This window comes from Drosophila novamexicana, unplaced genomic scaffold (genome assembly GCF_003285875.2).
Source record: "Drosophila novamexicana strain 15010-1031.04,08,12 unplaced genomic scaffold, DnovRS2.1 tig00004555-arrow-pilon, whole genome shotgun sequence".
NCBI classification, from domain to species: Eukaryota; Metazoa; Arthropoda; class Insecta; order Diptera; family Drosophilidae; genus Drosophila; species Drosophila novamexicana.
Window position 1 is genome coordinate 347,113 of NW_020825052.1, and position 21,696 is coordinate 368,808.

The 21,696-nt window shown below is 29.8% G+C and overlaps 1 protein-coding gene across 9 annotated transcripts in view; it reads right to left on the reverse strand.

The window, feature by feature from the left end:
- Positions 1-9,926: 9,926 nt before the first annotated feature.
- LOC115770040 (CUGBP Elav-like family member 4) overlaps positions 9,927-21,696 on the reverse strand; it is a 163,698-nt gene continuing 151,928 nt past the window's right edge. For all 9 annotated transcript variants that reach the window (XM_030715113.1, XM_030715110.1, XM_030715112.1 and 6 more), the window contains one exon: positions 9,927-10,140. In XM_030715113.1, the coding sequence (XP_030570973.1) occupies positions 10,013-10,140 (128 nt within the window). In that variant the 3' untranslated portion in view covers positions 9,927-10,012. The remainder of the gene's footprint in view (positions 10,141-21,696) is intronic.

Genomic DNA, 21,696 nt, shown 5'->3' on the forward strand with positions numbered 1-21,696 from the left:
ATTTCTCTTTTTTTACTTATTACATTTGCATAAGTTGTCATGTATAATAATTATTTATTAATAATAATTTATTTGTTGTAATTATAACTCGTTTACTTGTTCATTTATAATTTCTCTTTTGCTTTGCTCCATTCTCAATTTTCTGTTCGTCCTGTACCATAATATTTCTCATATGCCGTCCATATACGACGCCCAGTTTGGCCAACGAAACAAAGTTTACATGTTCGCCATTTTAAAACTGTCAAAATTTAGCCTAGACTTTCTTGATATTTATATTATATTATTTATATATATATATATTTTTATTTTTTTTTTTTAATGATGTTATTGTTAGCTTTTGCCGCGCGGTTGGCCTAACTGCTGTTGCTTGTCGTTCGTAGACTGTGTTATCATTGTTAAGAAAGGAAAATGGGTATAAAAAACAACAATTTGATAAAAAGGCGCAAATTATGTTTATATGTAGTTAGTTCTTTTGCTGGCTCTACTATTTGTTATTGTTTTTGTTTGTAATATAGTTACTTATAAATATGTTGGGTTTATTTATGTATGTTTTTGTATGTCATAAATAATGTTTAATGTTAAACTAGATTTGGTAATGCATTTTTACGTCTGTTAAGTATTAAAATATTTGCATAGTTTGTTTGTTTTAATTTGCTTGCTTTCATAATTAATTAATAGTTCATTTGATAGCTTTTAATGTGTGGATTCAACAATTTTTCGCGACCTTGGGCGAAAAATTAAATTGAATGTAAATATAAACATATATATATATATATATATATATATATACATATATACATATATATATATATATATATATATATATATATGAAGTATATATAGATATATTTGTAATGTTTTTCGGTGTTTACTTTCATCCTTTTGTTTTCATGAACGAATGCACAAATTTTACACACTTCGCCATTGAGTTGTTATTATTTATAAATTGTATTTAATATACACATATGTATAGTATATATGTAGTATATATATATATATATATATATATATATATATATATATAAAGACCTTTTCTTTGCTATTTTAAATTATTTTATTTAATTGTTCAATACTTGTGTTTCCTTTTAGTTTTCTCTATATACTCGTAAGTATTTCTTTTCATTCTTTTCATCTACATTGCCTATTAGTTACTTTTTTTTCATCTGCGCTTTATATGTATGCATGTAGTATGTATGTATGTATAAATATAAATTTTGTAATATAAGTAAGTACTTGTATGTATGCATGTATATGTGTATATTATGTATGTAGCTGTGTGCATATTAAGTTAGTTTCAACTGGTAATGGATGTGTCTCAAAAATTGTCGTTAGAAATATACGTATGTATTTGTGAATACAGATTGGATACCTGGTGCATTTCATGTAGCTGTGCTCTAAGAATCTTGAATTAAGTTGATTTTTCCCATATCAAACTTAAGAACTTTTCAGAGCACATCAATTTTGAATTGTCGCTTTGGCCGATTTGAAAACATATTCCAATAATTGAGTATTATTAAATATTGCTAGCAAATGCCTAAAAAGATTGTGCTCTAAAAATACGTAAGTACATATTTAAAAAGCTTGCACTGAATTGTGTAAACAACTTTAAAATATTTGAACTTTGATGCAAATGTTTTGGAAATGTATTCTTTTCTTTTAACTATACTCTTTTTTAATGTCACTTGTTAGTTTGTTTGTTTTTTGTTTTTTTGTGTGTTTTACTTTGATTTTGAAACCATTTTACATTTAATATTTAATTTTTGTTGTGTTAATTTATAGGTTTTTGTTTATTTTAGAGCATGTTGAAAGCATAAGAATCATTTCATTTTGTTATGGGGGCAAGCTTTCTTTAATTTCACTGCAGACTTTTTTGAAAGAATGAAATTGTCAAATTCAATTTGTCAAATTTACATTTTGCTACAAATGTTATGTGCAAGTTTGGGTAGGTTCTTTTCTTATTTATATATGGCATTTAACTGCTTTTATTGTTAAGTTCTTTTTGCTGCTAATTTTCTTATTGTTTTCGTTAAAGGTGCTCTTCAAAAATGTCAAATAATACCCTAACTGCTGTTATTCAATTTTATTTAAATATAATTTGTTGCATCTTGTGTGTCTTAATTGCACAATATCCATGTTAAATTAAAAAAAAGTATATGTAGCATTGAGGATGGAAAGAGGAACCAGTATGTCGGTTTCATATTTAATTATCCAACAATCCTCAAAATACACATTCTTCTTTGTAAATAAGAGTTTGAGTTTGACTTTTTAAATTCAAGTTATTCAATTTGCTTAGGTAGTGTATGTCTATGTGTGTGTGTGTGTGTGTGTGCGATAGTGCATACTGCTAATTACGGACGGATTTCTAAACAGAAATAAAATATTGTGTTCAAGAATAAGCTGCTTCATGCGGATATAGTTATCGAACGCAACTGAGACTGCACTTTAAGATGGCAATTCAAAGGTGTGGGTTGTGTGTGAGTGTGTGTGCAGGCTAAATTCTAGACTAGCAACTATCATTAAATAATTTATAATTTGTAATATTATTAAACCCTTTTAGGTAAGTATCATTGGGCTTTGTGTTTACCTATATACAATATAAATTCGCTTTGACCTTTTGTTTTATTACACTTAGCCTGCTCTCAACTGTGCATTTAGCACCTGCCTCTTGCATCTGTATCAGTATCTAATATTTGGCTAAGTTCTAAAAGATAACATTTTATCTACAAAAAATAACTTGGGGCCTTTACATTTCATTTCAATTTCATTTCGTTTCATGGCATTCTCTTCAGTTGCATTTCCACACCTCATTCACTTGTATAATTGCAAAATTGGCTTATAATGCTTGTTGACCTTAGCTCGCTAATAAATCTTTGCTTTGGTTAATAGTAATAATAATAATTGTCATAATATATTTATATATATATATACATATATATCATAATATAATATATATATATATAATTCATCGCCTATATAAATATGACAAGATTTCTTTACTTTTTAATGTTTTGTTTGCTTAAAAAGTTTTTGTTTGGTTTTCGTTTTCAATAATATTTATTCATATTTATTAAATGCACTTTCTGAGCTTTCCTACAAGCGCCGCCAATTATTGTTGCTGTTTGTTTTTTATCAACTTGCTTTGTTGCTCTCCTGTTCCTATACATATACCTATGTATATGTATCCGTGTATATACATATATATATTTAAATATATACTTTCCTACTACTGCACTCCTGTCCCGACTATGCCCATTTGTTGCTCTAAAGACCTATATATATATATATGTATATATATATTTATGCAAATTCTACGTGTATGCAAAGCTTTAATGTTGTCAAGCTAAAACTAAAAAGAAACGTACTTAGTGCAAAAGCTTGAGGGAAATGTAACAAAAGATAATAATATAATATATTAGAAATAATTATTTTAAATTATGTTTTATAATTATTATTATTATTATTATTATTATTAATATTATTATTATTATCATTATTATTATAATTGTTAATTGCATGTTTTACCCTGTATCCTATAAGTTATTCGTGTTTTGATTTAAACAAACCCAAATGCTATCAAGGCAAAATGTTCTAGGCCTAGCGAAAAAGATATGCACCCTCCCTTCTAATTGGGCCCGTTTAACTATGTATGTGTGTCTCTAACTGGGTTGTTGTTGCTGTTGTTGTATTAGTTGTTTGGTTTTGTGTGTAAAAAACTAGTGTATGAAATTTAGTAGTCCATGGTTATGGTGGGGTCATTTTAATGTGCTTTGCTCTAGTTCTATCGTTAATCGTTTATCATTTATCGTACTGTCATTTTTAGTATAATTTCTTTTAGTTAAATACCTGCAGAAAAGTGTATCTAAATATATTTTTGATTATTAAGTTCTAAACTTGGACTCATGTGTTTTTGGTTGTTGTTGTTCTTGTTGTTTTTGTTGTTGTATAAGTGTTGTAAGCTTCTTTCACTACTTTGTCTAGCCTTGTCATTAACTAGCATAGATTAATTAATTAATAAGTTAGTAAGTTGATTTTAGTTATTTTCTATAAATAATAAACATTCTATAAGAATGCTCTCATAATAAAAATACTTTATGTTTAGGACTAAGTGTATGTAGCCATTATAAGTAAGTATTCATGTTAATCTTATGATTTAAGTTTAAGGAACGATCATCGATAAGAGACTTCATTTTCTTTTAGTAAATATACAATGCTTAATATTAAGGTAAATTTTGTTTTTAGTAAATTTAATGTAAATGACCAAATTAGGACAAAGTAAGCAAATTAAATTGAACTATGCGATATGCGAACGAATTTTTTGGAACCCAACAGCTTGAATAGCTTATTAATTGCACAGAAGTATTGTATTCTTATCTACCAAAATAGGCTACAATGTCTGCTCTAAGCTGTTACTATAAGTAACATCTTTGAGAAGCGCCGAGAAGAGCGCTAGCTTTATTTTAGATTGAGAACATGATCCTTCCTTTAAGAAAAAAAAATGCATACATATTTAAAGATCTACGATATACGCGTTGTTTTTGATATGATGTGCTTTGTATATTAAGTTTATTAATGTGTTTAGAACGCGCTGTAGATTGTTTTGTAACAAAATGATTAGGAAATTTGAGCAGTAAACTGTATTTTGGCAAAATTTGCAAATGCAAGTGCCAATTTGAAATCTCTCGTGGCTGCCCTCATTACAACAAATTGGACGAAACCGGGCGAATCTTTATATTGAGTTTGCCCAGCATTTCTTGGTTTATGTAATTCCAATTTTTACGCTCTATGCTCAAGGTACAATTGTTTTTTCTTTTTTCTTCGTTTAGTTTCATTAATTCATTCAATTCGACATATGTTTTTCTTTTTTTTTAACGTTTCGCATCACATTTCATTTCGAATTTAAAATAACCTCTCAATATTAGCAATAATTATTTATTTGTTATTGATTATTTTGTTTTTTTGTTTTTTTTTTTTTTTTGTTTATTTTTATTTTTTATGTATCTTGTATGCATTAATTTTGATTTGGCTTTTTGGTTGCTTGTTATCACCGCTTTTGAAAACTAAAACGTAATATTTTGTAATATTTCGTTATTTTAAGCAAAACTAGCTGATTTATGAACTAAGGATAAACAAAAAAGTCAAACAATTTATTTGATTTTTTTTTTTAACGTTCAAGTCACAGCCCTTATTATGTTTTTCTTTTGTTTTCAAGTTTATAAATGCGATGAAATTATAACAAATTTGGTTATAGAAAGTGATATGGGTTAAATGTGCCAAATTTTCTGTCCATAGTTCTGTAGGTCCGTTCAGTTAGCTCAAAGCTTTGCCAATTCACAAGCCACATCATCACACTTGAAAAATAATTAATGAAAATAAAACAAGTTTTCTTTGGTATTTTGTAATTCTCAATTTGTTTATCGCTTTTATTTGTTCTGCTTCTTCTTGATTTAGTTCACCGTGTTACGTATTAGAAATAATAATATGTATGATAATTTAAGTTTTAGTATATTTGTGTTTATGTTTTCGTTTTCTCTTTCATTTTTGATATATAATTTGCATAATTTTGCCAAAATCAGTTTTTTGCACTAAGTTCTTTTTTATTATTATTATTTTTATTTAAATATTGTGTATATAGTCTAAAACGTTTTGTATAATAGCATAGAATAATAATAATAATTTGTTTTTATATAATTAGTTTAAATACGTGTTCGTATTTTCAATACAAAATCATAATGCATCATAATTGTAATGATAATAATTCATAATACATAATAATAATTACTTTTTATTATCTTAATAGTTTGACTCTGTATTAGGTTGTTTTTTTTTTATTATTTTGTTTTAAGTTTTTATGCAATAATTAACTTGAATTTGACTAGATTGATTCATACAAGATCGTAAATACATATAGTAAGAGTGTGAATGAGCGTGTGTGTGCCTGTGTGTCTGTGTGTGTCTGTGTGTCTGAATGTGTGTTGCTCTAGTAAAAATCTAGATTAGCATTTTGAAGCTGTAAGAATTGGGGCAATGCAGTTTTTCAACTTGTTTAACTACGGAATAGTCGCTAAACCCAATTGATAATAATTATGCATTTAAATTTAAGTATGTATGTATGTATATAGTTATATGTAAGTATTTTTTGTATATAATGCATTTTGTTGCGGCTTGCATTTCCATGCTATTTTTCATTGCATTTTAGGGGGACTTTCCTCCGCCTTCAAGTGTTGTTTATATTTACAAGATATTAGGCGTAACATTTGGTAAAACAATTTGATCAAAACTGAATACTTTTAGTAATAGTTTGTTTTCTTTATTCTATTTTATTTGTTTTGAAAAGACGGTTGCAAACCAAAAAGGAATTCGAGGGTAATTAAGCTAGGCACCATTAGCAAATACTTCTATGTATGGGGCCACTCAATATAACTATCTTGGCCAAACCGCAAGCTATTTAATACTGTCCATATCTTTCCGGCTAACTGGCAATGTTTTTATTTTCTTGTGTATTTTTTTGAAGGGGATGGTGAGAGGGAAATGTGAAAAACCAAAACTATTGATACATATTTTGAACTCAAAAGTTAAGTAAAGTATTTGCACAAAAAGTATATATTGCACTGGTAACAAAACTAACTTTAACTTTTATAACAATTTGTTGTATGCTTAAATCCTCTTTTATATTTTAATATATATATATATATGTATATATATATATTTATATATATTTATTATTTAATAATTAATTGTTTTTATCATTAGTATCAAATATGTGTCGTGAGTTGTGTTGCAAACCCACAGACTAGGCGCTAAACGTATTTTTTTCTTTTACACTATACAAACTCTAAATAATTGTTACATTTTAATTATTAATTTTTTTTTTTTAATTTTTACTTCTCTCTTATGTTCATTTTTGGCATATTTAGCTGTAGATTTGACAATCTTTAACTTCATTTTGTACAGATACTTCTTCTTTTCTGCTAACTTTTCAAGATAAAGTCAAAATGTTTAATGAGTTGGTTCAACAGATTCCAGTTGAGTAAATCTTGGATTTTTTTCGTTTTTTAGCATGTGACAAATGTATTAAGTTAGATTTGCTTGCATGCATGTCTGTGTCTGTGTGTGTGTGTGTGTTTGTGTGTGAATAAAAGTATGTTCAGTAGTGTGTTAAATAAAAGGCATAAATTATTAAATATACAAATTTCAGTGTTCAATTTTCTAGTTTTGCTAAAAATTTTTTTCTTTTTATATAAAAAATTCTAAATTTAGTTTATATATATGTGTGTGTATATATCATCATCAATAATAATTTATGCATTTATTTCGTAATTGTTTTATAATGTGTCAATTTTGTGGTTTTTCATGAGTTAGCATAGTTTTTTTTCTTTTAACAGGGATAGGCCGCGCTATGGTCAACTTCATTCTTGTTAGTAAGCTTTAGTTAATCGGGGTGAATCGGAGCTTGTGAAAATAAGTAGCCAACATTTTCAATTGTCTGTTGTATATACATATACATACATACGTACATATATATATATATATATATATGTACCGTAGCAAATGATTCTGTTGTAGCCTTTACCTTTGCTCATATATACATGAGTGTATATAAATATATATACATATATATTTTTATACACCTGTTTTCAACATTATTTTGTTATATATATATACAAATATATATGTATACATACTTATATATATATATATATATATATATATATTTGTTGTATATTTGTAAGTACCTGTATTTGTTTTTGTTGCAAGCAGCTAAGTTTAAGTGTAAAGTTTGTTTGATTTCATATTTGTAATATATTTTAATGCTATAAAATCGTTTACGATTTTTGTTTCTAGTTGCCTTTGCCTAACTGAAAGTGTTTTCTTAGAAATTGAAAATAATTTGCCAACATGCTTTGATTTTTGGGCAACAAAAATGACAGCATTTAATTTGCTCACAATTATTTTGTAGGTATTCATCTTTTTAATATGTAGTTCTAACAAATTCATTATTATATTTTAATTATTATTTTTTCTCCATTTACATATAATAAAAAATGATATTTTTGCTTGTTTGTTGCAGGCTACGCAAAAACCTTTTGTGGTTCTTTAATTTGGACTTAACAGTACTTCTCTCAAAGCATATCGCATATTAATTTGCTTGCTGCTTTCACCTAGTGCTAACTTTTATGTCCTTAAAATTAATTAAATTCGAATTTTTGTGTTAATTTTTATTTATACACACATGTATATGCACATACATATGCATATGCTATATAGGTTTATGTATAATATAATCCTTTGCCATTTTGCTTAGTACTAAATGCTAAAAAGTTGCAGAGCTACATACCATTCATTATCCTGCTGCGCTCCATCATTAACTTTTCCTCTAACTGCCAACTCATATGCAAAGGTTTTTGTCATTCTCCAATTAACAGATTCAGTTTTGTTTTTTTATTTTTTTTGTTTGTATTTTTCTTGTTTTTTTTTGTGTTTTTTTTTTTTAAGCAGCGTGTGAAATTATTTTCTCTCAGGTTTTTTAGATTTCAATAAATTCCATAGACCAATTTTTATATGTTGTATAAAAAATGGTTGCTGCGCTTTTTGTTTTGTTTTAGATTATTATTTCATATATATTTTTGTTTTTATTGAAAACCCAGATAATTTTGGTCTCTTACCAGTCAGTTTTTGTCTCAAGTTTGTTGTGTGTTTTTGTTGTGTGTGGCTGAGTGTGTGTAAGTGTGCAGTTGATGTTTGCTCTTTTGTAGTTAACAAAACTATCAATATCAATGTTTGTTGCTTGCTCTATAAATATATATATGCATGTCGATATATATTTATGTACATATGTATACATATAATCGTCATTTTGGCAAAAAATTGTTTTGTGTTTTTCTTTTCTATTTTTTAAGTACTGCTTTCAGCTGCCCGTATAAATACATATGTATATATACATATACATAAATATCTATCATATCAATAAATAATTTTGTTCTGCACTGACTTACTTTTTTTTTTACATTTTCTGTTTGCTATTTTGTAATTGTTTTTTATTCTCCATATGGATTTTTGTATATCTTTATAATTATTATTATTTTTTTTTTTGCAGGGGCTTTGCTTCACATAGCGTGTGGAAATTCATTGCCAAAGTCCATCTGAAATGTGAAAGGTTAAAATGTTAATTCTAGCAACTTGTTACGAAACCTAAGAAAAAAACAAAGGTAAACCATGTAGTGTCATACTCTTGGCATTACATCTAACAAGATTCTGATTGAATTGATTATAATAGAAATAAATAGAAATGTATTTATAAATGAAATGTAAAGTTCGTGTGTGCTTTGAGCTCACCCCATTAAAAGTTGATCCATGCTGTTGTTGTTGTGGTTGTTTTTTTTTGTTCTTGTTGCTAAGCTTTTCGCTTTTGTTGTTGCCACATGAACAGCTTTTCGACCAGTTCAACTTTGGAATAGTTATTATTTTCATTAGAGCAGGAATTGTTGTCGCTGCTGTTCATGTTGTTGCTGCTGCTATTGTTGTTCATGCTAATGTTGCTGTTGTTGTGGTTATTATTGTGGTTGTTGCTGATGATGTTGCTATTGTTGCTATTGCCGCTGCTGTTGGTGCTATAGCGATAACAATAGGTGCCGTTGCGCCAGCTGGCAAATGTATAGGGCATTGTATTACGATTTGTATTACGATCATTGGTTAATTGTGGCCTAAAATTGTTGCTGAGGTTGTTTGCAGACGTTGTTGTAGCTGTAGCTGGTGAAGTTGTTGTCATGGCTGCTGTCGCATGGTGATGTTGTTGTTGATGCTGCAGCTGAAACTGTAGTTGCAATTGTTGTTGCTGTTGTTGCAGATGATGTTGTTGCAGTTGTTGTTGTTGCATTTGTTGTTGTTGCATTTGTTGTTGTTGCAGTTGTTGTTGCAGATGTTGTTGTTGCAGTTGCTGTTGTTGCAGTTGTTGTTGTTGCAGTTGTTGTTGTTGTTGTTGTTGAAGTAAGTTACGCTTAAGGAACTCCGATTGTTAATAAGGTCGACTGGCATCCTTTGGCCGCTTCAATTGAACTTTCAGTCTTTTCATGCCAATCTGGAAGCCATTCATGGCCTGAATGGCTGCTTGAGCGCTGGTGGGGTTATCAAATGAAACAAAACCTAAAAATTTTCAAAATTGAATGTAAGCAATCGAACTTGAAGTAATGGCTATATATATATATATATATATATATATATATGTGGAGCATCGATAATAAGGACATTTTTTGTATGCTGCGTTGGTTATGGGGACAATTCGCTCTTTTGGGGACTGACCTTAAAATTTTTAGGACTGGAATGTCTCTTTTGGGGACTTTTCATAATTCTTCATAATTCTTAGTTCTTAGAAGAAACCTAAGGGTTAATAAAAATAACAATACCTTTTCTTAACATTATCCAACCAGCACTTTGCCTGTACCTCAAATACTATAATTTTTATATTATCTTAAAGTTGGTCCACTTTATGGCGAGAAGATTTTTCGGGAACACAGATTTTAAATGCGTTTGCTGACATCTGCATAACTATGATGTAATCTGATTAGGTTTATTTTGCATGCATTTGATCATTAAAAAAGAACAAAACACAATTCGTACGCTAGTTCTCCCATAATATATGTTTTTTACTAATATGTATATATCCTCATTTGGTCGATGTGGCAACTCTACGAAATGAAAATGAAATGAAACAAACTCCATTTAGGGTAACGTGTTTTATGGGGACTCAGTTCCCGAAATACTCTCAGTATATAACACAAAAATTGTTCGTTATAATGTACTTTATATATAAGGTAAGTTTTAGGGACAAAAACGCAACGTGTATTATAAGGACACAGGAACGATGAGATTTGGTCCAGTTCACACTTCAATTTAGTAAATAACAGTCAAATAGCTGTCCCCAAAAACATACTGATTTTATATAAATATAGAGACTCATATATAGAGGTTATGAGGACTAGGGAACAGTGAATTTCGATAAAACTCACTAAACTAAATAAATATAACGCGAAACCACATAAGACTCAGCAATATTTTATTAAATTTATACATTTTAAATTTAGTGGCAGACTGGCTTAATTGAAATTAAGAGTCAAATTTATTTTGAATGTAGTTTTGGATCACTTTAGGTTAAAGTAAAATTAATAATGTGAATTAACATAAATGACGTTATTAAATACATGCATTTAAAATGAATTTTTTTTTAATTCCAAAATTTTTTAACATAAATTAATATTAATATACGAAAAAGTATAATCCACTTATTTTAAATATGGTCAACATATTTATTATTTAATCTATTTGCGGAGTTCCTTGATTTAGCCTTGCGCTGATTATCTATCCATGTTTTTACTTGCGCCGGTGTCCTACATTTTAGATATGTAGAATTATTTATAACTGTGTTGCATTGATTAAGTGACGGCAATCCTTTAAGCGACAACAGGTCGCCAAAAGCCTGGTATATTTCTTCACGCTCTTCATTCGACCACCGGTTTCTTATCGTTTTTCCAAATGATGATCCTGTTAAATAATAGAGTTTAATACAATTTAGTGTGAAAAAGAATAACGTTTTAGTAATATAGAAAAATATTAAAAACTTTGCAGTCGGTTGCAACCGTCGCAATACTCAATCATAGACCAATAACAGATTAATACAGCCTACCAGAACAATTTATTAGGTGATATCAATTTTAAACATTCGCCACGCACCCAGTCAATCGTAGGCAAACTAATTTTTATCGATCTTCAGAGTAGTCCATCAATAGTATTCATGAAAAAGTTAGTCAAGCTCTAAGATTCTGTAAGATTTGCGATTGTGCAATTTAAAACGATTTTTAGGATTTACAACGCCCCCAGTGGTCGTCATTATATAATTGTAGCACTTTACCTATCGTGGATATATACGTGTATATATTTCAAGCCCAAAGTTTCTAACTTCAATGGGCCCGCAAAATAAGCACGATATATTTTTTCACTTTGCGAATGAGGATAAATAGGACAGACTAATCGCAATGCATGTAAGCACGTGACAAAAATATGTAGGTTGCAATTCAATACTCACTACTTGGACGCTTTCCTTTTGCATTGGATTTTTCTACAATTTCATCATCGGAAATATTAAATTCGCTTTCTGATCGCTGTTCAGAATAATCTGATTCCGAATCCTCTAAAGGATCATCTGCAAAATACATTTTAAGTATAATGTAAAAACATTGACAATAGGGCTTATTGGATAAGTAATTATTAGATAAGTTAAAATATTATATTCTACACAATAACTACACTTAGTATCACTCACAACCTTGATGAATATATTTACTCACTTTCTTTTAACTGATCAAGGGCTACTGTGTTTTCATCCTCAACATTATTTCCAAGAGCTGCCATAAGCATCTGGGATACTTCGGCAATCTCCGCTACTGTTACAGGGATTCTGTAGATTTCTTTGTGTATATCTTTATGATGACCCATAAAATTGGCAAGCCTATCAATTTGGACATCTTCGACGTTAAGCATCGATGTATAGGTAGCTAAATGCTTTCGAAGCATCGTTCCCCTTAAGGCCCCTGGGCAGCGAGCCCCACACTCCAGGGCAAATCTTTTTAGAATGGGGCAAGCCCGTACATACTGCTTTGCTAAAGGCTTGGCGTTAGGCACGCTAAATATGTAATCATTATTTTTCTTAACACCAGCTCTTTTACGATATTTAAGAATAGTTTCAATACAATACTTGTCAAACGGTGTGAGCAGCACTGGCACAGTTCGATTTAGTTTTCCACGGATAGTCAACCTTGTGTATTTTTGAGCAATTTCTCTAGTTTCTTTCGTGAGACGGTCGAAGTTTTCTTTATCCACATTTTCATCGATGGCGTGGCCTGTTAGATAGTTCTCAATTGTTAGTCTTTCAATTTCACCAGCTCTACGGCGGTTAAAAATTTGAAGGCCAATTAGTGTGCTTTGTATTAACGATGTCCATGACAAAAAATCAAACTTAATTTTCAGCACACTAAGAGAATTTTCAGACTTTTTTATCACATAATCAAAAAGTTTTTTGATGTCTTCTTTACATGGTAAGATAGTTGGTAGAGCTCTCTTTTTCTTTGACTGATCTTCTATAGCTTTTTTGTTTATAAAAAGAGGGATTTCGGTTTCCCATAGAACAAGAAAATCTTTAATTATTTTTTTTTTTTCATGATTTTGTGTTTTTATGCAATGAGTCCATAATATTTTTGCGCACTTTTTAATTAAAGTTGTAAGGTTCGTTGCGACTGAAGGTGTTTTAAAAAACAACAAAGAAGAGTCCCACTGAGCCACTTTTCTGATACAAGATATCATTAAATCCAAATGTTTGGGATTAATGGCGTCTTTAAGTTCCTGTATCTCATTGGGTTCAGATTTTTTTATTTCACATAATAGTCTGCTTAGCAATCTCATGTTTGCTCTGATCATATCGTACTGAAGTTCGCCGTGCTTCATAGATTCTGCGTTTGCGAATAAAACAATCAATTCATCATATATCAGATTCCGAGAAATTGGATCATCATTTAAAACAGGCATTATTTTTGTGCGCACAACGTCGTTTGCACTTTTATGCATAAAGCCGGTTTTGGAGCGACCTTGTTTAAGCAAGTCACGAGTTCCTTTCTTATGATCGCTGCCTTTGCAATTATTAATATGACTTCGTATTGTGCTTTTGGGAAAAAATCCAGAACATCCCTTGCAACATATGAAATCAACAACTTCATTTTTAGAATTAACTCGCTTTTGACGGGGCACGATTAGAGTTCCATTATTTAACGATGCATCGATATTATGGATATAATCACCATTTTTTCTAATTTCATCAATAAGTAATCTCCGAGTTTTGTCATTTTTCGGCAGGCATATGAATTTTTGTACTTGCGGCTCATTTTTATGAACAAGCTGCAAGTGACGAGCGAATTTTGTTTGCAACTTATTGCAAAATAAGCAAAAATGTTTCTTACAATTTTTTTGGGTTTTCGCAGTTTGAATAATCAAATCCCTGACATCACTTAGTGGAGTTTCAGTTGTGTAAGTAAAAACTTGTTTATTGGTTGAATTATTTAAAATGCTGGACTGGTTAGTTATATCCGGAGTATAACTGGAATCGAATCCATGAGTGGAATCTGGACAGTTAGTATTAAGCGATTGAAATGTATCATTTATCGTTGAATGATTTTGATTTTTTGCCGATGAATCTAGCCTATCATAGCCAAATTCGTTAAGTAGTTCCAAAGATCTTCTATTAGTCGATGAATTTTTAGTTGTATTGATAAATTCTTCGGATGCATCTATTTGAATATATTTAATAATAAATATATAACGAGGAATCCATATTAATTATTACTGGACATAATTCAATATTTTAAGTAAATATTTCGTATCTAATATAGTAGCACCAGGAGCTGTGCCTATATACATATTTAAGAACATTTATTTTACTTAACTTTCAGACCTGTAAGGATGTGATAGTATGACATAGTGTATACCTCCACTTCACTTGCAGTTAATTAATCATTCGGATGTGTCTCTATTACATCTTATATTTTAATGTATACAATTATTTTTATATTACGTTAAGCAGAATGAACGTTATTAAAAAATGTATATCTGTACTGATCATGATAAGCATTTTATTTATATATAGATAAATATTTATATTTTTCATTACCTTTACTAGAAACATATTAATATGAGACGAGAACAAGACAGCTGATAGGAACACAAACTAGCTGGAACGAACACGAATCAGTTAACAAACTATAAATTGGGTGATGTCAAGTATATAAAGTTAGCATTAGTAAATAAATATTAAAATTAGCAAAAAACGGTTTAGATATGTCGGGAGGCATATAGCTTAAAAGAGAATATACTAATCCAAGTAACGCAATGACGGATTGTTTCTTTGATATAGTAATTTTATGATAAGTTAATCAGATCTTACCAATATGAAAAATTTTTAATTCATAACATATAAGGTATTGAATCTTTTAATGTATATCTTCAGATTCTGGCTTTGAAACTGTGCTAATCAAAATTATACACATTTAACGCTTAAAATTGTGAAGGATTGCATTTATTTGCTGTGTCACTATTTGACTTATCTTTAAAAGTCAAATTTAACATTAGAATTTTAAACGGACATTAATATTGCAAGTACTGGATTTATCTTCATTCGTTGCTGATTCACTTTCATTTAATTTAGTGCCTGCTTCTAGTGTCTATAAATATTTTAGGTATAAGGGAAAGTTTCCTTTCATTTTTGTTTCATAATTTTGTGTTTAATTGCAATGAGTCCATAATATTTTTGCTTACTCTTTTATTAAAGTTGTAAGGTTCGTTGCGACTGAAGGTGTTTTTAAAAAAAACTTCGAAGAACTGAGCAACTTTTCTGATACAAGATATTAAATCCAAATGTTTGGGATAAATGGCGTCTTTAAGTTCCTATATCTCATTGGAATCCGATTTTTTATTTCATGTAATAGTCTGCTTATCAATTTCATTTTTGCTCTGATCATATCGTACTGAAGGTCGCCGTGCTTCATAGAGTCTACGTTTGCAAATAAAATAACGTCACTTGCACTTTTATGCATTGGGCAGGTTTTAGATCGACCTTGTTTAAGCAAGTCACGAGTTCGTTTTTTATGTTCGCTGCCGTTGCAATTATTTATGACTCCGCATTGTGGTTTTGGGGAAAAATCCAGAACATCCCTTGCAACATTTGACAAAATATTAGTCTTTAGAGTTAACTGGCTTTTGACAGGGCATGATTAGAGTTTCGTTATTTAATTATGCATCGATATTATCGATTTTATCGCTATTTTTCCAAATCTCAATAATAAGTTATCTGCTAATTATATCATTTTTCAAGGGTCATAAAAATGTTTTTACTTGCAGCTAATTATTATGTACGAACTGCAAGTGATGAGCTAATTTTGTTTGTAATTTATTACAGAAAAAGCAAAAATAAAAGTTACAATTTTTTGGGTTTTCGCAGTTGGAATAATCAAATCCCTTACATCACTTAGTGGAGTTACAGTTGTGTACGTTGAACCTTTTTTGTGTTGGAACACTTTATATAGTGCTGGACTTACTTATATCCGCAGTATAGTTGGAATCAACTACTTGGGTGGAACGTAGATAATTAGTACCAAGCGATTGATATGTATAGAATGCTTTTGCTTTTTTGATGGTGAGACTGGCCAACAAGAGGCCAGGCAAGGGATAAGTATTTTATTTATACATTTATTTCTTTTACATATTAATACAAGACGGACACAAGACAGCTGAATCAAACACATAATAGCTGGAGCAAACACAAAACAGGTAAGAATCCATAAGGTGAGTATTCTCAAGTATATAAAGTTAGCTTTAGTTAAAATATACAAATATATATAAATAATATAAATAATATATAATAAGGATGTACGTCAGAAGGCATATGGCGTACAAGAGAATATTCTAATTTAAGAAATGTAATGACAAATTGTGTATATTATATAGTATTTTTATGATAATTTCCTCAGATGTTGCCAATATGATTAACTCATAATACAATTTAAGACTGAACACTCAATAATAAATATATCACAATATATAACTCTGCCAGAAATTTTATGCAAATGATTTTTTATTTAGTCCTATTGGGCTTAATTTACTTATTTGCATACATACCGAAAGCTTCAAATTGGCCCGGGTTGCACTTATTTGTTGTGTCACTTTCTAAATTAAAGTCTGCTACTGGCGCGCCTTTAAAAGACAATGTTAATTAATTAATTTTAATATGACGTTAGTGTTTTACTTACTGGATTTATCTTCGTTAGTTGTTGATTCACTTTCACTGAACTTAGTGGCTGCTTCTAGTAATTCTATAAATATTTTATGTATTATTAATTTAAAAGTAACAAAATTGTTATATATGTACACACCATTATTAAGTTTCTGACATTGCTTCTCCAATATTTCTCGATCTTCTAAAGAAATATAAGAACATATACATACAAATACATATAATTATTGAAGGGAGAAATGTCAAGCCCAACTTACCATTCGAATCAATAATTTCCGCTTCAAAACTGCCTTTGCTGAATTTTGCAATGCAAATTTTACACCCTTCGTCTATTTTAATTTTTTTTTTTGGCAATACATAATATTGCTCGCACTTAATTAAGAAATACATCCTCTCGCACGCTTTCCAGAAATTTAATGGCGCCAAGTTTTCGAGCTACGCGACGAGTCAACACACGACAAGTCAAGTCATTTCTGTAAATATACTTTTAAGGCAGCTCTGCACTATCAAATTGAATACTCGAAACGCGTTCATTTTGCTCGTTTAATGGTAATCGATATTTATGCAATTAAAATAAGAGTAAAATAAGATGTGAGAAATATATTTGATTGATGATGGATGGTGATCACGAAAGCGGTCATAAAGAATAACTGCTAGCGGAAATAACTGTTTTAATTGGGAAAAAAATTAAGCCCATTTTTTGTTAATAGATTCTTATTTTCATGCTACTATCGATATCTTACTTACATGTGAAGCAAGGTTTGTATTACGTCATAATACAAATAGAAAATACATTTTACTCTTCATGCATTATTATTAAACATTTCATGTTGCTTAATTAAACTAAGTTAATAATAATGCTTATAAATATTAAATAATTATTTCACTAAATTACCTATAGATGCCCGATTAATTGTAAGCATTTTTAACTAAAGACTCTAACTTAAAAATACGTTTTACATATATGGGCCTTGTACGTGATTTGAGTTAATAAAAAAACCAAGCTTATAAATAAAAAATTTGTTTTATTTTTTTATACTAAAATCACGTACAAATATATTTATAACAAAATTTTATTAGGTAAGAGTCGATAGTTAAATTTTCTTACGATAACTTGACTTTGGTCAAGATATCTTGAAAAAAAAAAATTATTTTTTCTTACAACTTAATTATCGACCAATCGTTCCTCTAGCAATTATACGTTAAAATGGTCCGATGTTGACATGATTTTGCGTATATATGAGGAGTATAGTATAACTAATAAGTGCCGAGTTTGGTCAAGATATTTTAAAATACGAAAAAATTTGTCATACAACAACTTAGTTTTCGACCGATCGTCCCCATGGCTGCTATATGTTAAAATGTTCCTATGTTAACATGATTTTGAGGAGGAGTTAGTCAAACTAATAGGTGCCGAGTTTTGTCAAGATATCTTGAACAACAAAAATGTTTTCCATACAACAACGTAATTTTCGACCGATATTTCCTATGGTGTGTAACAGGCAGAAGGAAGCATCTCCGAGCCTATAAAGTATATATATTCTTGATCAGCATCAATAGCCGAGTCGATCTAGCCATGCCCGTCTGTCTGTTCGTCCGTCCGTATGTATGAACGCAAGGATCTCAGAACCTGTAAGAGCTAGAGATTTGAAATTTTTTGCTGTTGGACCTCCTAGGTCCCGCGCAGATCGAGTTTGTTTCCGATATTCAATAACATGCCGCGTTTCCATGTAATCGATAAAAATCGATATCGAAGTCTGATTTTTTGAGAAAATTGGGCAAATAATAAGAGCTATAGTCCCCAAATTGACTCGTAGCTTGCAGAATAGAATGTATATATCAAGTATCTTTTCGTTTTATATATATCACCCCCTCCCCTTTACTGTGTCGAAAGAAGATGGTTTAGGGTATTCCCTAGTCGGGAGCTTCCGACTAGAGCCTCTTACTTGTTTTAACATATGTTCTGCGTGCATAAGAAAGAGGAACTTTTGCAAAGTTTCATAAAAATAGTTTCAAAACGGAAAGACTAGTTCTCATAGAAACAGACAGACGAACAGGCGGACATGGCAATATCGACTGGGCTGTTGATACTGATCAAGAATATATATACTTTATGGGGTCGGAGATGTCTTCTTCTATGCGTTACATATTTCACGACAAAATTATAATACCCTCTTCAAGGGTATAACAAGGCCTACACATAAAATATTTGTTTTATTTTTCAATAAACTCAGAATACATAAAATGCCCAAATATATTTAAAATATATTTTATTGAGTCTTTAGGTAAATTTTCTTACAATTAATCGAGCATATATCGGTAATTTAGACAAACATGTATTTTATAAATATAAGCATTATTATTAACTTTGTTTAATTAAGCAACATTATAACATATAATTGCTAGAGGAACGATTGGTCGATAATTAAGTTGTAAGAAAAAATAATTTTTTTTTTCAAGATATCTTGACCAAAGTCAAGTTATCGTAAGAAAATTTAACTATCGACTCTTACCTAATAAAATTTTGTTATAAATATATTTGTACGTGATTTTAGTATAAAAAAATAAAACAAATTTTTTATTTATAAGCTTGGTTTTTTTATTAACTCAAATCACGTACAAGGCCCATATATGTAAAACGTATTTTTAAGTTAGAGTCTTTAGTTAAAAATGCTTACAATTAATCGGGCATCTATAGGTAATTTTTATTATTAACTTAGTTTAATTAAGCAACATGAAATGTTTAATAATAATGCATGAAGAGTAAAATGTATTTTCTATTTGTATTATGACGTAATACAAACCTTGCTTCACATGTAAGTAAGATATCGATAGTAGCATGAAAATAAGAATCTATTAACAAAAAAAGGGCTTAATTTTTTTCCCAATTAAAACAGTTATTTCCGCTAGCAGTTATTCTTTATGACCGCTTTCGTGATCACCATCCATCATCAATCAAATATATTTCTCACATCTTATTTTACTCTTATTTTAATTGCATAAATATCGATTACCATTAAACGAGCAAAATGAACGCGTTTCGAGTATTCAATTTGATAGTGCAGAGCTGCCTTAAAAGTATATTTACAGAAATGACTTGACTTGTCGTGTGTTGACTCGTCGCGTAGCTCGAAAACTTGGCGCCATTAAATTTCTGGAAAGCGTGCGAGAGGATGTATTTCTTAATTAAGTGCGAGCAATATTATGTATTGCCAAAAAAAAAAATTAAAATAGACGAAGGGTGTAAAATTTGCATTGCAAAATTCAGCAAAGGCAGTTTTGAAGCGGAAATTATTGATTCGAATGGTAAGTTGGGCTTGACATTTCTCCCTTCAATAATTATATGTATTTGTATGTATATGTTCTTATATTTCTTTAGAAGATCGAGAAATATTGGAGAAGCAATGTCAGAAACTTAATAATGGTGTGTACATATATAACAATTTTGTTACTTTTAAATTAATAATACATAAAATATTTATAGAATTACTAGAAGCAGCCACTAAGTTCAGTGAAAGTGAATCAACAACTAACGAAGATAAATCCAGTAAGTAAAACACTAACGTCATATTAAAATTAATTAATTAACATTGTCTTTTAAAGGCGCGCCAGTAGCAGACTTTAATTTAGAAAGTGACACAACAAATAAGTGCAACCCGGGCCAATTTGAAGCTTTCGGTATGTATGCAAATAAGTAAATTAAGCCCAATAGGACTAAATAAAAAATCATTTGCATAAAATTTCTGGCAGAGTTATATATTGTGATATATTTATTATTGAGTGTTCAGTCTTAAATTGTATTATGAGTTAATCATATTGGCAACATCTGAGGAAATTATCATAAAAATACTATATAATATACACAATTTGTCATTACATTTCTTAAATTAGAATATTCTCTTGTACGCCATATGCCTTCTGACGTACATCCTTATTATATATTATTTATATATATTTGTATATTTTAACTAAAGCTAACTTTATATACTTGAGAATACTCACCTTATGGATTCTTACCTGTTTTGTGTTTGCTCCAGCTATTATGTGTTTGATTCAGCTGTCTTGTGTCCGTCTTATATTAATATGTAAAAGAAATAAATGTATAAATAAAATACTTATCCCTTGCCTGGCCTCTTGTTGGCCAGTCTCACCATCAAAAAAGCAAAAGCATTCTATACATATCAATCGCTTGGTACTAATTATCTACGTTCCACCCAAGTAGTTGATTCCAACTATACTGCGGATATAAGTAAGTCCAGCACTATATAAAGTGTTCCAACACAAAAAAGGTTCAACGTACACAACTGTAACTCCACTAAGTGATGTAAGGGATTTGATTATTCCAACTGCGAAAACCCAAAAAATTGTAACTTTTATTTTTGCTTTTTCTGTAATAAATTACAAACAAAATTAGCTCGTCACTTGCAGTTCGTACATAATAATTAGCTGCAAGTAAAAACATTTTTATGACCCTTGAAAAATGATATAATTAGCAGATAACTTATTATTGAGATTTGGAAAAATAGCGATAAAATCGATAATATCGATGCATAATTAAATAACGAAACTCTAATCATGCCCTGTCAAAAGCCAGTTAACTCTAAAGACTAATATTTTGTCAAATGTTGCAAGGGATGTTCTGGATTTTTCCCCAAAACCACAATGCGGAGTCATAAATAATTGCAACGGCAGCGAACATAAAAAACGAACTCGTGACTTGCTTAAACAAGGTCGATCTAAAACCTGCCCAATGCATAAAAGTGCAAGTGACGTTATTTTATTTGCAAACGTAGACTCTATGAAGCACGGCGACCTTCAGTACGATATGATCAGAGCAAAAATGAAATTGATAAGCAGACTATTACATGAAA